This window comes from Caenorhabditis elegans, chromosome IV (assembly GCF_000002985.6).
Source record: "Caenorhabditis elegans chromosome IV".
NCBI lineage: Eukaryota > Metazoa > Nematoda > Chromadorea > Rhabditida > Rhabditidae > Caenorhabditis > Caenorhabditis elegans.
This window is the reverse complement of record NC_003282.8, coordinates 12,030,020-12,046,989: the sequence shown is the minus strand read 5'-3', so window position 1 is coordinate 12,046,989 and position 16,970 is coordinate 12,030,020. Positions and strand designations below refer to the sequence as shown.

Below are 16,970 nucleotides of genomic sequence, written 5' to 3'. Positions count from 1 at the left end.
AGGAGGACGGGTGTCTCGGTTGAACCGTAATCAGTACACACACACACACACGTATGGTCTTTTACATACATTCTACCTAAAGTAACATAAACATACTATTGTGTTTATGACTCCGAAGATGGCAAACACCTGATGGATACGGTAGGCAACTAGGTCCGCAAAGTCCGTAGTCTCCCCGTTTTTACCGTAATACAGTCTAGGAGTAGTGTGTTTTAACTTTAAAAAATATTGATAAAAAAGATATCATGTGACTGATAGAACCACGAGGAGACCAGAGAGATCGGAAGATGGCTGATCACGGCGACAATTCTCGATTTTTTGCGAAAAATGTTAAATTCGTAGGAGCGTGCGTCTTTTTATTTTAATCTAGGTGAATATCACCATTTATTCCCATTCACAATCACATGAAGTTTCCTTTACTTCTTTTTGATTATTATTTTGAGTACAATTTTTTAAAATTTTTATTTTACCTATCTCACTTTCAGTTGTTTTGTTTTATCGAAGATGTTCCAATTTACAAAATATTTATTTTCTCTTCTGTAATTGTGAGTAATTGCATGCATTTCTAATAGAAGAATCTCCGGTATATATTCATAGGAACTTTTTAAATTGGTAGGTAAAGCCAACAAATTTGAAAGTTTAGTGAAGAACATCCTATTCAATTGTGTATTCAAAAGTTTTATTTTAGACTTGTTTTCAATATAAGAACATCAATAACTAACGATCAGTATAATTTTTTCTATTTTTTTATAATTCTACCGTATAAATTTTAGCGACTATAACAAAACTTTTCTCATTTCATCAGTTAATCTTCCAGTTTCAAAGTTTATGGAAAACTATAACTATTCAAAACTTTTGAATAGTACAAGTTTTACTACTATACTTATTAGTTTCAGCTCTGTAAAGCTTCGATGGTCGGCAATATTTTTTTTGTGAAAAACATACCTACCTACGCTTTGAGAATAGGCACGAGGTCGCCTTATGCACATATTAAGGCAGACAGGAGTTTTGTACCTATGTCGAAAATTGGCAACTCTGAAGGTAGTATGATAATGTAGCATTAAATTTTCCCAATTTTGTCGAAAATTTGAGCAATTTGCCAAAATCCGAAAAAAAATTGTATGTGTTTTATTTTGAATTCGTGCATTTTGAACTTCTTAATGTATCCACACCGACTCTACTGTACCCTATGAAAAGTGCAACATCTAAAATTTAAAATGCAAGCCGTTCATTTTTTAGAGAAAGGGATGATTTTAGTTTTTTTTTTTTTTTAATTAAAAAAAATTCTTAAATTAACCTATCAAATAGACTGTTCATCAGGTACCATCATCTATTTTTGACTGAAGTTTATTGATTGCTGTTTTGTGAGAACAGTCACGACTTGCATAAGAACTTCACAAATGTTCTCTAAACTACATATTGTTAGAATGATGCAATCATCAATAATCATTATGTAATACCCAGTTCATGGGTACAACAGCATACTATAGAAAACTCCCACATTTCCTTGACCTCCTCATCTCTCAAAAACAATTCTCAAATGAATCCGTCGATTCGTGTTACAAGTAACAATTGTGACCTCTTCCAAATATGCAACTGCTCTTCCCGCTAAAAGTGGAAAATGTTGCCATCTCATGCCAATTTAATATCATAACTGATAACAAATGATCAAAACCCAAATAATTGGGTGTTAAATGTTAGTGTGTGTACTGATCAGATTTTCATTTTTCGTGAGACGTAGTACACATGCCCTTCGATATCCTTATTCACATTCTTCATTTTCTCAACACCATATCATCTCTCGTAAATATCGTTTGTATGTTTCTCCTGTTCTCTCTGCTTATCTTGTTTCCATTTGTTTCCATTCATTGTCCATTTCATCTTCATTGATCGAAACATTTTTTGGCACAGTGCCAGACTCTTCATTTCCCAGATCGAGATAGATTGAATGTGTGTGCGGCAGGCAGAGCGTTTTCTCTTTCTCAATCTGTTCATCTACCCTTTCCACCCACACTTTATTACAGTCTTGTCTAGTTTTCTCGGTGTCCCCAATCTCTGTACAGTCTCTCTCTCTCTCTCATCATGGCCCGTCTGCTCGGTATACCTGTTCTGTTATTCTGCTCACAGTTCAGTCTTCTTTTTCTTGTCTTGTGTCGCTTTTTGACTGCAAAAACATTTTGCAAAATAGTTTGTTTGCATAGAGACTAAAGTGCATTGAACATCTTACTATCTATTGCTGCAAATTTTTCTTTTTTAATTTTCTTTAACGATTCAATTTTGTCACTTTTGAACTTATTTTTGCTTTTCATAATCCTATGAAACATTCAAAATAAAATTTTGATGCCCAACTTGACAAGTTCTAATAATTCCTCGTATTTTTTTCTATAATCTTGCATCCCGTTTGCTCTACTTTGACAGCCTATACCTCCGTTGTCATTATTTTGTATCAAAACATTTTCAACAGAAAAAGTTTGTTCCAGATATTTGTCTACATTGTTACAGTTAAAAGTTTTTTGATAAAGCTAAAGGCAGCCGAGATATGTGCTGTCAAAGTATTGATCTTGAATTCCACTTGGACATCGTTTATTTTGATCAATATTAGAACTATCTGAAAAATTTCAAATACGACAAATAAATTTTGATAAATTTAGCAGTTGACCTTTTTTTTGATACAGACAGAGAAACCCGAGATATAAGGTTTCAAATTTTGAATCTGGGTTGCAAGGGAGTTGCGGTATTTCAAATAAAACTTATTCCAGACAACCGATAGCTTCCGAATTTTTTCTCAGTGTTACAATTCTTATCAGATAATAAAACTCCGCTTTGGAATTGTTTCGATATATAGTCTGATCGAAGTTTGATTTTCGATGCATTTGTTTATAAAGCAACATTTTTTTTATCATGGTGCATGACTATTTGAACTTGAACCTTCCTAAAATTTACGACGGTTATCCAAGATGATTTGTCGTCGATTTCTTACATTTTTGCGATCCGTTTTTGGCAGCTCATATCTCGATTTCTTTTTATTAATTCAAAAAATCCAATTTCCCAGCAAACTTTTTCGTTTATTTTTAAATTGTTCTTCATGTTAAAAATGTTTTCTTTGGACATGTTCATATTATTGAAATATTTTTAATTTTATTAAGTTGGCCCGCTTGTGAGATTCTTTTGCGATTCTTGCTGTAAATTTTACTTCTTCCAAAACTTTTTCTCTCCTTCATAGTTTTTTCCACTAAGTTTTCAACATTTTACAGGTAGTTACTCGAGTTGCGCGAAGTCGTCACCGATCGCTCTTGAGTTTCTTTCGCCCGGACGGCCCCCGTCAAAAGCGGGCGCCAGCCTAACTCCCGCCGCACACTCTCAAACAAATAAAGGTTCATTTTTTGATTCTGGCATGGAACTCATTCTCTAAAAGTAGAACCTTCCCCTCCAAATCTGTCATTCAATTCGGGTGTCAATCTGTTTCATCAGTCTTTTATAGACAATTCAATCAATAAGGATCTCTTCAAATCTTCCAATCAATAATACATCAACAATGGTTCCGAATGATGTATTTCAAAAATTGCTGTACGATCTGTTTTGTATGTGGCATGGTGTCCAACGACACTATGATCCACCGATTCCGGATAGTGAGGAACAAAGAATGCAAAAGGTATGTTTCTTTAATTTGTTGACCTTTTCTAGCGTACGTCAGTTGTCTGAAAATAATGTGGGTAAGATGCAGAGAGCAAAGAGCGCACAACACGTCTTAACAGAGAGACATAAGACCGTAAATGACCAACCACAAATCATACGATGGGCGGGAAATCGTATTATGTAGTCAGGAATTTTAGAGGAATTCTAGATCCTATAATGGGGTATTGTAGCCGTTTGTGAACAAAAAGTACGAAAAATTTACCATATTGGAGATCTGAGAATTGTGGTTCGCTAAATTTAAGTTGGATTATAAAATTAAAACTAATTTTTTGCATGTTTTCAAAGTTTTTAGTCATTAGGTCATTCAGAAAAATTTGAAACAAAACATCCACAAGTTCAAATTTCCGCCAATTAAAAGATTTGCCGGCCAATCATCGATGCGCTAAGGGCGTGGCTAATGTCGTTGATTGGCCGGCTCACTCTTCTTTTCGCGCGCTCAAAAGATCTAATGCTTGATACCTGATATTGAACTTCACATTTCCAGGTGAAAAATCTGATCTGCAAGCTCCTTACCGAAATCGATGGACGTGTCAACCGAATCAAGCAGAACAACAATCATCAACGTGGACAGGACTTTTATGAGGAATGGACGATGCTTACGTGGAATGTCTTGTGTATTACAAACCGTCTTCAGAACAGCCTGTCACAAGTTGTGGTCTCAAATGAGGATAAAATGATCTACTCGCGGTTGAATCAGGCTCTCGTCGAACTTGTTAACTATTCAAGAGACTTCTTGCCATTCCCATCCACAAATGAAATGGATCCAGAATATGTCATGTTGAGGGATAAAATGAATCAGACAATGATGAGTCTTCATGGATTGTACCGACAAATGAACTCTGCAATGTATCAAACACCTGATGATGTGGAAAACTTCAGAATTCATTTGCAAACGTTCGGAGATGATATTCTTGTTCCTTGCCTTGAACAATATAAAACCTTCTGCAACAAGAATTGTATGGCTCTGTGGCAACAGGTCAGATTGGTTCAAGTGGAGAGGATGAGAGATCAAGTGAAAGATCAGGGATGTTCCATTGAGAATCTTGTGTCGTTCTATTCAAACATGACATATGTCTTGGCAGTTCTTGGTGCAAGACTTCAAGGATTCCGTTATGATTTGACTGTTAATAAGAAGTTCTTCAATTTTGATCCAGTCGTTCATATGTCTGAAGCTGTTTTTGCTGCTTTAGAGCTTCTCATGTCCAACTGTGTTTTGGCTACTGAACCATCGACAAGTGCTATTTTGGTCACCAACAACTTGTTCGCGTGAGTTTTAAAAGATTTTTATTTTTTAACCGAAATTGCAAGTTCTAAATCAATTTACTTATTTTTAGAATGAACTGCGGAGCTCTTGCACGTGGAGTTGTCTTCAAAGATTTCGAGATTCAAGTTGTATCAGAAGAAACTGCAGAGCATATTCAATCTGAAATGTCCCGTCAGCGGCTTCTCCAACATCCTGCTCCAATCGGAAATGTTCCATCTGCAGCTCTTCTTGCAATGAAACCAACAACTGGAACTAAAAGAAGTAACGCTGCGAGCAACTCAGATTCAGCCAACAATACTGCACACAAGAAGAGTGATGTGAACAGCAAAGAAAGTGTCATAATCTATCCAGTTTATAACAGTAAAAATAGATACTGGGCAGCCACCTATCCACATTTATTGTGCACTACACGACAGAAGGGACGTCAATCGATTCACAGTTCGTATCAGGATCTTTCTCCATCTGGAACCAATTCGTCGGCAAGTAATGACAAGAATGGAAGTGGAAAACGTCCGATCTTCTATTTCCACATCAAGGCGACAATGTTCTCACCATCAGGAAGATTCGCGACAGCTCACACACTTTCCCTTCCGTTTACAATTGCGACGAGAAGAAACCAAGATTGTCAGGTGCAAAGAATGATGTCATCTTACACTGCAACAATCTTTTGGCTGTATGGGTGCAATACACAGGATGGTTTGCTTTTGCAATGGATTGATGGAGGAATGCATTGGGATCATTTCAAGCATTTGTTCAAGCAACATTTCAAAGTGAATGCAGATGTTCAAAGGAGTCTAATTGATAACGATTTTGAGCTTCTCAAGTACAAGTTGCAGTGTCCAGATTGCTGCTCGGGACAAGATGGAGCAAGAGTTAATGGTGTACAACGTATGTTTATATTCTAATAAGGCATTTTTTGGTAGGCAGGCCTATCTTTAGGCATTCGTTCCTGCAACCTGCCTGCCTTTCTACATATTGTTTTATTTATTTTTTTAGTGAACTTAGGTATTTAATAACTCCCGAAGCAATTAATTTAATAATTTGGTCAAGCATGTGAGTAGGCACAAAACAGGCGTAGACTAGAATTAAAATTTTGAAACTAAAAATTAAAAAAAAAACATTTCTAAAACTCGCATTCGTTTTCAGAAATAGTTACATTCAAAAACGTATTGTGTCCACATCTTCGATACGAGTGCAACAGTACCAATGTTCGATTCTCGGTTTGGCGTGGAATGCTTGAGCTTCTCCAAATCTTCCATGACACCAGGAACAATGTGCGAAAACTTTGGGAAATGGGGTTCCTGATGGGTTTTATGGAATTCGAGGAAGTGGACAACATGTTGGAAAAGCACAAGTCGGCCCTTATCATGCGTCTCTCATTTGTCACAGGAGGTGAGTAAGGAGTGAAAGTGTCACGGACATTGTTGCTGTTTCGGTGAGAGATGCGTGAACGAATTGGACAGACTGAACGTGATTTGTGATCTTTGATTGCTTTCAGGAACCATTTGCTTTACCGTCAAATCTTTGGCTCACACTTTGGACCCACGATCTTCTCGTCCAATTCACCTGGAACCATTGGACCTGAAGAGACTCCAACAGAAATGTTTGAAGGATTATCTCCGAGATATTGCAGACGCAGAAAAAGTCAAGTATATTCTGACAGCGAATGAAGAAGTGATCAATATTGAATCATTGCTTGAATCATTAAAAGAGTTGGGAGTGAAGCCAGAAAATCCATCGGAGAGCAGAGAGATTTCAAGTAATATCACTCATATGGGAGATATTGATACAATGCAACATATCAAATTTACTGCAATGAGAATTGCAGTTGTCACTTGTAAGGTTAAGCCACCATCTGCTGATCAAGAGGAGAATGATGCAAAGTGAGTTTTAATTTTCATTTTTACATGATTTGGTGAAAATAAGGGTAAATATACTGTGCAAAACATTAAACTAAAAAAATAATTTTATTAAAGAAACTATTTTATTGATTGAAAAATGATGTTTGTTTTTGTTGGAAATTTTGGAAAGGATTTTTTGAAATCTGGTTGAATATTATCACTTGCAAAAAATGTTGTGAGCTTTTTGGCAGGTTGTGTAATCGTTTTCAAACTTCAAAAAAATTTAATTTTTTTCTAAAATTTATTTTTTTTGTTGATAAATTCGAGATAATTTTTAATTTGGAAATTTCAAAAACTGGTTTTTTTAAATTGAAATTTTCTTAGAAACAACTCATTTGGTTTTATCAAATAAATTAATTTCAGTGGATTGAATCGTCTTCAAGCAACATTAGGAACTCGAGACGATGATTTCCTACGGGATTTTGTTCAACTTGCCAATGCATATGGAAAAAGCAAACAAGATCTTTATGAGGCACTTGATTTCATTAACGATCAATACCAACCTGGCCCAATTCGAAAAACGTCATCAATTTACGATAGTTCTCACCATATTCCATTGGCTCCAGCTCCGATAGCTCGAAACATGGGACCCACAATGATCTCCCCACCGCCCGCCAAGGTACGTCCGCCAGCAGTCGATACTTATCCCCGATCATCACAATTTGAGTTGGTTCGATCTGATTCCGATCATCTGCCGCCTTCAAATACGATGATGCGAGTGAGCTGCTCGCCGCCAAAGGTAATCCTTTGGTGCAATTTTCAGTTGTGTTTTCAGAAATTCAATTCCTTATTTCAGCCACCTTCCCAGTTGCCATCTCCAAATCAGACAACAATTCCACATATGTACAACAATGGTATTCCAATGATTTATGAGCACCATCAACAGCAACGCTTTGATTACTGATTTTCTGAAACTGAAATACACCTATCTTCATCTAATTCTAATTATTTCCATTTTGCGGGTTTCTTTTCATCCTTCCTATCTTTTTTCTGCATGTTTTAATTATTTGCCTTGATTTGTATTAACGTGTACATTTCTCTAATTTCTCTGCAAATACTTGTTATCTGAAAACACCTGAATATTGCTCAATGTTGTTCTTGAAAATGTATACAGTTTGAATGAAACTATAAAAATTTTATATCTAACTTTATCGAAAGATGTTTTGAATTTGAAAACGGATACATACTGTTCTGTAGAAAACTTCAAAATGTTTGAAAATTAAAAAAAACAATAACGATCATTTTACCAAAAATTTTGGCAACTTTATGCTGTTTAATTTTACTTGAAATGTTAAAATTTTTTGTATGTGTACCTTAAATTTAAATGGAAAGTTTTGGAAATTTGCTCAAAAACCGGCTCAAATATCAAAGAGCAGCGCATGGCACATTTCGATTTTTAGGCAGTTTTCAGTAACTTTTTGAAATTTTCGATGCAAAGTGAAATCATTTTCAGAGAGTACAAGCATTTCTCTATATGTCTATATAAATAAAGTTCCTAAAAAAAGTTTGACACAACATGGAGAAAAGTACAATTCTAAACTAATGTTTCAAAAAAAAAAGGATCGCACAAATCTGTTCATATTTCAAAGATGACAGATGCTATCAAAACAAAATAAAGTAATAATGATTGTATAAACATTTGTTTATTTTGAAACTTAAATACACATTAGTTTCAGAAAAGTTACATACTGTCTTTTGCAATTATTGATTTTTGCTCATAAAAGCAACATTTCTGCTTAGAATTTTCACTATTTCGAGTCCTCTATTAGATTCTGAAAGAATTTTTCAAAAATGTTGGCCCATCTCCAAAATCGTCCTCCTCTCTGAAAAACGAAAGTGGACCTTTGCCTTCCATAAAATGGGCAAAAAAAAATGAAATTGAGCTTTTTGGCCGAAAAAAAATGTTTTTAGAATGCTGAGAACACGTTAAACACGAATATCATGTTTATTTTAAGATCCCGATATTCTGAAAATGTCTGAAATGGATTTAAAAAAGCATAGATTTATTTTTCATTTTCAACGTGAAAGTTTAGTCTCTAAATTTTGAGATTCTTTTGGAATATAAAATCTACACAAAACTTTCACGTTGAAAATGAAAAATAAATCTATGCTTTTTTAAAATCCATTTTAGACATTTTCAGAATATATATATATTCGTGTTTAACGTGTTCTCAGCATTCTAAAAACATTTTTTTCGGCCCAAAAAGATCAATTTCATTTTTTTCCCCACTTTTTGGAAGGCAAAGGTCCACTTTCGTTTTTCAGAGCGGAGGACGATTTTGGAGATGGGCCAACATTTTTGAAAAATTCTTTCAGAATCTAATAGAGGACTCGAAATAGTGAACCTTTTTCAAAATTCTAAGCAGAAATGTTGCTTTTATGAGCAAAAATCAATAATTGCAAAAGACAGTATGTAACTTTTCTGAAACTAATGTGTATTTAAGTTTCAAAATAAACAAATGTTTATACAATCATTATTACTTTATTTTGTTTTGATAGCATATGTCATCTTTGAAATATGGAAGCCAGCAGATGTGTGCGATCATTTTTTTGGCACATTTCCCGAATTGTACTTTTCTCCATGTTGTGTCAAAATTACTTTCTGGAACTTTATATAGACATATAGAGAAATGCTTGTACTCTCTGAAAATGATTTCACTTTGGATCGAAAATTTCAAAAAGTTACTGAAAAACTGCCTAAAAATCGAAATGTGGCATGCGCCGATTTGCACTTTGATATTTGAGCCGGTTTTTGAGCAAATTTTCGAAACTTTCCATCTAAAGTAAAAGTATTTTCAAAATGTACACATATTGTTATTTATTGCTATATAAATTTTTGAAAAAATCTTCGATGCAACGATGAGAAAAATGGGATTTTGTAACTGTACTGAAAAAACGTATTGCTCAAAGCTGTTCGCTTCCATATGCCAAAGATGATAGATGCTTCTAAATGTACGCGGCGACTTGCTGAAAATATTCGAATTGGCTTTTGGAAAATTATCGAAACTTTTTCTGGAAAACGCTTTAACTCTTTTGGTAATGAATGATATTCAACCTGAGAATAGAACTAGTTGATGTTTTGAAGTTTATTTTTCATAGTTTGTTTTGGAAAAGGTTTTTTAAAAAATTATCTGAAATTATTCGAAATGTGATAAAATTCTACAGATGTAAGAAAAATTCAGCCTCCAAGTTTCAGAAAGCAACACCATACTTGAAATAAACCAGCTGACAATAATTTTTCGCCACAACTTTATTAATTTCAGATTATTAAAAAAGCAATTTACGCAAAAGCAACATTTTCAGGTTCAAGACGAGAAAAAATAGATACAGCTTTCCATTGGAATGATGAAAATGACTAATAGTATCTAGGAGAGAGTTGGTTGGGCGACACGATACAGGATGTACAAATTAGTGAAGAAGCGCCTGAAGACACATCTCGAGATTCGATCCATTTGCTCTGATTGCAGCAACAGTGACGTTGTAGGAGAATCCCATCTCAAGGAGACGATCGAATGTCTGAAAATTCGTTAGATTAGGGGATTCATGGACGACATTTAGATTTACCTTTTCAGTTTCCTCATTAAATGGTGGTAGAGATTGCTCTGGCTCTGGGCGAGCTTCTTCTTGAGCTTCTTGAGCTTCCTGGGCTTCAACAGCAACATCAGAGAAGTCGAGTAAGTTATCATCGATGACTTCTAGACGTTGTGCAGCTTCCAAATCTGGGTATCCTCCCCATGATGGACTGAGGCTCTCGAAATCCGAAGAAATGTTCTCGAAAGAAGAGTGAATTGAGATTGGTGCAGTCACCATTGGTGTAACCTCTTCTGGATTTGATTCCACTGGTGGAAGTGGTGGAACGATCAGAGTTTCAACAATTGGTGCAGTTGGAGTAACTGGAACAATTGATGCTGGAGCAGTGACGGCTGGAGTTGCAGAGGTCGTTGAAGCTAACTCTGTGGTGGCTGGTTCGGTATTTGGAGTGGTCGGAGGATCGGCGATTCTAGAGCTCGAACGACCTCTCAACAAAGCTTCCAAGGAGTTTCCGTAAAGATCGTATAGGACAAAGTCAGCAATGTTTTCCTCGGATTTTGATTGAGATTCCTTCACATTAAGCTCAGCAAGTTTCCTCTGTAATTCAGCAGAGCTGGCTTCAGCTCTTTTCTTGGCTTCTTGTTCAAGACGGGCTTGCTCAGCAGCCGCCGCAGCAAGTTGCATTGTGAATAGTCTCTCGGCAGATTTCTTGTAGCAGGACTTCTTCTTAGCCTTCTTGATCTTTGGTCCAGACAAGCTATCTGCTTGCTTCTTCGAAGATTCCTCGCTCTTCTCAGCTTCAGCAGTTTCCGTTCCAAGATATTTCTCCTCACAGTGTCTTTTCAAATTATCCATTTTCTCTTCGAATTTGGTCATTCCTGCTTCCATGGTCGAGCGTTCAATGATCTTTTTATCCATATTGGCCTGTGCACCATCTGCCAAATCCAAGAAGCTTCTGCTCAAAGTACTGAAAGTTTCCTTGAGCAACGCTGCACTATTAATAATGGCTGCACGGGTCTCCTCATTGAAGAATTGTGGTGGTGGTAGAGCAGAAGTTGGAGATGGTGGGATCCGAGGCTCCTGGGCTGGTTTTGGAACTGCTCCATTTCCGATGGTTGGAGATGGAGGGAATGGAACTGGAGTGGAGACTGGTGGAGCTTGAGGCATTGGAGCTGGATTAACTTGATGTGAAGGAACGAGTCTCGTGATAACAGTCTTGTTGATCCCCTTGATAGTTTGTGGTTGTTGGATCTTGTGCTGCATGTAAGTTGGGAAGACATTGTTCGGAGAGTTTGATGTCACATATGATGGGATCATTGTTTTCTTTGGCTCCACAATTCTGATCATTGCATGCTCATAATGTAAAGATTTTCTCTCACACTTCTCGCACAAATCATAATCGGCACATTCGAGACACTTGAACCTATGTCCGATGATGTCACCGAGGCAAGCATCACAAGACGCCGAGTGCTTCACTGGAGGGAATGGCTTCTGAACTTCCTCGACAACAGGTTCTCTTTCCTTTGCATGAAGATCAGCAACCATCGTCTCCAAAGCGCTAACTCTTGAGAGCTCCTTTTGCAACTTCTCCAGCGTCTTCAATGTGAGCTCCTGGTTGTTCTCGATACGCTTCAGCGAGGATCTGCTCTTTGATTCACGATCAGCATCGGAAGCTTTTTTGGCAGTTTCAGTGCTCACTGATGGTAGGGCTGTTGGACGAAGGGGAACAGTTTCCAGGCGAACAAAAAGTTGAGGAGTTCGAGAGAATGTAGTGATTCGAATCTTAGACATAATCTGATCCGAATTGGTGAACTCAAAGATTGGTCCGTTGACATCACCTGAAAATTTGAAGATTTGGAAAAAAGTTACTGTGAGATATCTAGGGAAATTAGAAATCTTAAATATAATCTAATTAAATTGAGTTTTACAAAAATAACGACCTTTTAAATCTAGTTAAACTTTAAATTTAAAAAAATGGTTTGTTTAAAGGCGCACACTCTTCCTCGGAACGTCCATTAAAAATTTCAATCGTGCCGAGACCGGGCACCGTACTTTTTTGTCATAACATAGGTGTGGCATACAAATACTCTATTTGCACAATTGATTCGTCTAGCAAACGGGGCAAAAACAAAAGTATAATATCTTACCGTAGTAGAGACGATAATCAGCCGATGGGAACAGTTCTCTTGCCTTCTCGGAGATCTGTTGAAGAGCCTGATCGTTCTTCAAAATCATGAGAACCGATTGCGGATTGTGACTTGTATAGAAAGTCACACGAACTTGCATTTGGTGAGGAGCGGATGATGCAGCAGCCATCTGAGTAAAATGAGAAGTTATTTGAAAGTGAGTGAAAAGAGAGTGAAAGATAATAGAACAAGTATTGACATTATTGAGTTGCGAGAGTTGCGAAATCGAAAAAAGGAAATTTCGAAATATTATACTTCGAATAATCATCATAATGATTGTATTGTGTAAGAAATTGAAACCATAATTCATTTTTTTGGAGAATAATGCAACAACAAAAAGGAAATGTACTATTTTTGGAACCTTTAAAGATGTTTACGAGATGAACAAAGGGGGCAAGAACGGAGATATGAAAAGAAAAACACTCAAGGCTTCAAAGTTCAAGGTGGTATCTAGATCTAGTAGATCACTTCCAACAAGTTTTTATTATCATTCATCTAAATTTCTTGGAGACTATTTTTGTTAGGATCTAGTTGAACAGATTCTCTAGAACTAAAATATAAACTTTCATTATCATAAGTGACTAATTTCGTGAAGGCGTCAAAAATTTAGTAGCAGTAGAGAGTTGCCTGTAGGCAGGCAAGTAGGTACTGTTGGGCCTACAAGAAAGTTATGTAAAAATGCAATTAAATATTATCCATACGCGAAATGTTGTGATTTTTGCGCCAAAACTACGGTACCCGGTCTCGACACGACAATTTTTTTCAAATTCCAACCGGTACTGTATTCTAAAACTTTTTTCTAAAACAATTCTGTGCTTTTAAATTTCAATTTTTAGTCTTTAAATAAACAAATAAATTGTTAAGGAAAACAATTAAGCAGCAAAAAACGTTTGAAATTACAGTACTCTTTAAAGGCGCATACTTGCTTGTATTTTACAACAAAAAAGCGTGTTGAGACCGGGTACCGTATTTTTGACGGAAAAAATCAGAAAGGATAATACACAGCCTCCTCACGTGGAAATGACCCAACAAGGGGGCTTGCGCGTTTCTCGTGAGCGTTGCAAAATTTTACCACTGAAAAATGATTTCCTTCGGTTTTTGTGGGTTTAAAATCGATTTCATACTTTGAAATTAGGTATCAATTGTAAAGCTAATTCGGGGAAAGGTGGAGAAAAAAGTTTTTTGATTTTGGTTCAAAAATAAAAGCGCTGATATAAAAAGTAAAAACAACTAAAAATTGAGTTTTTCTCATATTTTGTATATTTATCATCATTTTTCTAGTAGAAATTGATGTTTATTTGAAAAGTAATCTTCCACCCAAGCTTATGTTATGAAAAATATAAAGAAAAACAGTAAATTGAAAGTTTTGGTAATTTCTCAATTTTCCACGCGATGCACGAGAAGTGCGCCAACGGACCGATTTCCACTGGAGGAGACTGTGTAATAGTCAAAATGACAAAAAAGAAACGGTTTGCCAAAAAACGAGAATATTCATTGCGAAATTTTGCTAATTTTCGAATATTTGATTCGGTTACACAACCGCAAGAAATTGCTAGTTTTAGATTTTAGAAAAGGAATTTCCTACTTAAATATCGTGTCAAAGCAAGAGTATTCATCTGGAACATTCCACTACCGAGCCTACGAGTGTAAGTGTTGCTATGGGCAAAATGAGGCCGAATGATGCCTCTTCATCTCTGTGTCTCGCATTCTTTCTCGATATTTCTATGCATAAACACATGACCAGCCTCCTCTAGGCCGATTGATTGTCCCTCTGCATAGGGCCCAAGGTGAGACGCAGATTGCAGACGGCTTCGCGAATAGTGTAGGCTGTGAGAAAGAGACGAATGACGAGAAAATACGCACAGCTGAGTGAACGGGGAATCGATGGTTTATCGACCGAAAATGGAACTGTTTTAGGAGTGAAGTGTTGCTTTTTTTTTGAATTTGAGGCGAGATGAACATGTGGTGATGCTATCAATTGATAAGGTACTGATATGCTGCATTTAGTGACTGTACAGCTGATCATTTATATTTGGAGAAGAGAACGAGACTGTATGACGTCATGATGATGAAGAGGGGTTTGTTGTGAAATGGGAAGCTAGAAAGGTCTCTATAATCTAACATCGAAATTGAAACGTGGAATTTTCTGAAATTTGACTCATGACAGTCGCATTTCAGGAAATCTCGATTTTTTCCGAAACGAAAAACACCTGCAACTTCTCAAACTGGACCCCTTCAAAGCAATCTATTACGGACTGGAAGCTTAAACTTTATGATATGCCACGAATGATCTCGATGTTCCCTAAGATTCGAAAATTAATATTAAAAATTCAGATAGTAACAACAAAAATAATTCTACAACAGCTAAAAACAAGCAATATAAATCTAATGGATTTCATCTTTGAATGATCTTCGTGATTTGTCCTTGTAAGTGTAGTCGGGCTCCTCTTCCCATAATCCCAAGTTGCGTTCTCGACCGATCTCATCCTGAAGCAAATAATTTGGATTTAAAAAAAAACATATTAAAAAAAAATCCAACCTGTTTGTTATAATTGTGCTGCATCATTAAATACTTGATTCTCTTTCTTAGCTCGTGCCATCTTTTCGGTGAATTTTGTTTCAATTTAGCATCATACAGATTTCGATAGTGAATAAGTTTGATGAGCTCATTTGCTTTATGTTGTCCTGGGAATCCACGAAGCCAAGTTGGCGTGTGATATTGAAGTTGTGCAGGATGAACTGATCCATCACCGAGAAGATCAATATAGTCGTTTTGACCGAAGCGAGCAGCTTCGTCACTCCATTGATCACGAACTTTGTATGCTGGACGTGCTACTGGGACTTTACAATCAGGAATACGAGGTAGCGGATCTACGCCTTGTTGGTGATAACGGAACGTGTAACCTGAAAATGTGAAAGTTTTTATTTGAAAAAATTAAATATATGTCTCACCGGCATCATTATATTTTGCTGAAGACTTTTCGCGATCATCGACGACCCGTGGCACTGAGCTTCGATCATGAAATCCGCGGATCGATGTCGTTCTCACGATTGATGTGAATCGTGATAGAGAATTGGAATTCATCACCTGAAAACTTAATAGATTATTAAAAGAAAACAAAAACGAACACGCTGAATTCATGAATAAAGAACAAGAATGCAGTAAAAATATATTTGATCTTCCTAGAGAAATAGTGATCTACCATTTGAAAAGTGCGGGAATTTTTGTTTTCGAGGAGTTAGATTGCGATGACATTGCGCAAACGTGAGTAATTTTGTACAATTTTTTTTCTCCTGCGTGTATTTTGTTTAATTTTTTGCTTGCATAATCTCAAAATGCGCACAAATTAACGAATTTCGTAATGAAAATTCTTAAAAATGTCGAAAAAAGGCTAACCTTAGCTGAAATCTTCAATTTTGCCTACTTTCCGGTTTGTATTTTTGAGAATTAGACGCATGTTGAGTCAATACAAGCAAAAAACGTTAGTCCTTCTTCAATTGTTTAGTAAATTGAGAAATTTCAGACCGCTCCTAATAATGGCTCCTTCTGTTCCCCTCCACGTAAGACTTGAAAGGACTCCGACGATCAATTTGTTGAAATGTCACGAAAAACCACTAACTGAGGATCAATTGTTCCTTCTTCTTTCCAAATGCCAACAACACACAAAGAAATGCATGCCATCAGAAGAAGAGATCGACCAGTGGGTAGAAGTGTCTTCGTCAAAACCACGCGAACAGTCCTCAAATCGGGGATCGAAAAAGGATTCGTGGAATCACAGTATTTTTGTGAGTCTGATTTAAAATATTTATAACAACTATTTAAATATCAAAATATTCTTTTAGATGTATAATTTCTTCCACCGAAGAGGGAGCAACAAGAGAGCGGCCAAATATCTCGAAAAAATCGAAAACGGGAAGAGCGAGAAAATTCGAGCTCGTGTCTCACAGGTACTTTTAAAATTGAATTACGAAAAATTAGTTTCAAATTTTACAGATTCGTAACCTTGATCTCGGATACATCTCACTCCCTATGGAAACAATTAATCTGGAAGATGCGAAGCAAAGAGACAAGCTCAAGGAAAAGGCTCTAGCCGAGACTGCTGAATCGAAGAAAGGAAAAGACATTTTAAACTTGTTCACCAACGTCTATTATTAGATATCGAATGGAAACAAACGGCTGAAATTAATAATTCAAAATAATAACTCTCAACTCATTTTTTGTAATTTAAGCCTTAAATTTGCATGGTTTTTATTGTACCATTGCCTTACCTATTCGGTGATATCGACACTATTATTGTTACTAAAGTGAATTAAAAAATTATATCGGTTTAAAGATTTCAGTACAAATAAAAGCGGGACAAATAGAAAAAAACCAACAAAAAAAATTAACAG

General features: G+C 36.2%; 4 protein-coding genes and 1 non-coding gene across 13 annotated transcripts; 2 read left to right on the top strand and 3 right to left on the bottom strand.

Annotated features, from left to right (window-relative positions):
- Positions 1–132: 132 nt before the first annotated feature.
- On the top strand, positions 133–8,005 carry T12G3.2 (the record flags this gene model as incomplete). 7 transcript variants are annotated; one of them, NM_001380475.1, is made up of 9 exons in its annotated part: positions 133–141; positions 3,482–3,652; positions 4,181–4,962; positions 5,031–5,848; positions 6,107–6,352; positions 6,459–6,843; positions 7,225–7,480; positions 7,529–7,600; positions 7,658–7,765. In NM_001380475.1, the coding sequence occupies 9 exons, from the start codon at positions 133–135 to the stop codon at positions 7,763–7,765; spliced, it is 2,847 nt and encodes a 948-aa protein (NP_001367238.1). The 7 variants fall into 7 exon arrangements, with proteins under 7 accessions (NP_001367238.1, NP_001368486.1, NP_001379103.1 ...); NM_001380474.1 differs by lacking the exon at positions 7,529–7,600; NM_001392407.1 differs by lacking the exon at positions 133–141 and adding an exon at positions 3,255–3,374 and having other exon boundaries at positions 7,225–7,600; positions 7,658–8,005.
- Positions 4,002–4,151, bottom strand: T12G3.10. Its single transcript, NR_056755.1, has one exon. It is a non-coding gene; the product is annotated as an Unclassified non-coding RNA T12G3.10 (non-coding RNA).
- A 2,093-nt stretch (positions 8,006–10,098) lies between the features above and the next one.
- On the bottom strand, positions 10,099–12,708 carry sqst-1 (ZZ-type domain-containing protein; the record flags this gene model as incomplete). Of its 2 annotated transcripts, NM_001268679.3 has the most annotated exons (3): positions 10,099–10,377; positions 10,426–12,230; positions 12,540–12,708. In NM_001268679.3, the coding sequence occupies 3 exons, from the start codon at positions 12,706–12,708 to the stop codon at positions 10,270–10,272; spliced, it is 2,082 nt and encodes a 693-aa protein (NP_001255608.1). The 2 variants fall into 2 exon arrangements, with proteins under 2 accessions (NP_001255608.1, NP_001255609.1); NM_001268680.3 differs by lacking the exon at positions 12,540–12,708 and having other exon boundaries at positions 10,270–10,377; positions 10,426–12,183.
- A 2,127-nt stretch (positions 12,709–14,835) lies between these two features.
- mrpl-51 (Large ribosomal subunit protein mL51) lies at positions 14,836–15,666 on the bottom strand. Its single transcript, NM_069878.8, has 3 exons — positions 15,531–15,666; positions 15,118–15,482; positions 14,836–15,065 (listed from the first exon to the last, which is right to left on the bottom strand). The coding sequence occupies exons 1-3, from the start codon at positions 15,661–15,663 to the stop codon at positions 14,964–14,966; spliced, it is 600 nt and encodes a 199-aa protein (NP_502279.1). The 5' UTR covers positions 15,664–15,666; the 3' UTR covers positions 14,836–14,963.
- A 52-nt stretch (positions 15,667–15,718) lies between these two features.
- T12G3.6 (RWD domain-containing protein) lies at positions 15,719–16,943 on the top strand (the record flags this gene model as incomplete). Of its 2 annotated transcripts, NM_001268677.6 has the most annotated exons (4): positions 15,719–15,843; positions 16,103–16,364; positions 16,422–16,526; positions 16,573–16,900. In NM_001268677.6, the coding sequence occupies 4 exons, from the start codon at positions 15,719–15,721 to the stop codon at positions 16,732–16,734; spliced, it is 654 nt and encodes a 217-aa protein (NP_001255606.1). In that variant the 3' UTR covers positions 16,735–16,900. The 2 variants fall into 2 exon arrangements, with proteins under 2 accessions (NP_001255606.1, NP_001255607.1); NM_001268678.5 differs by lacking the exon at positions 15,719–15,843 and having other exon boundaries at positions 16,105–16,364; positions 16,573–16,943.
- Between the last annotated feature and the right edge of the window lie 27 nt (positions 16,944–16,970).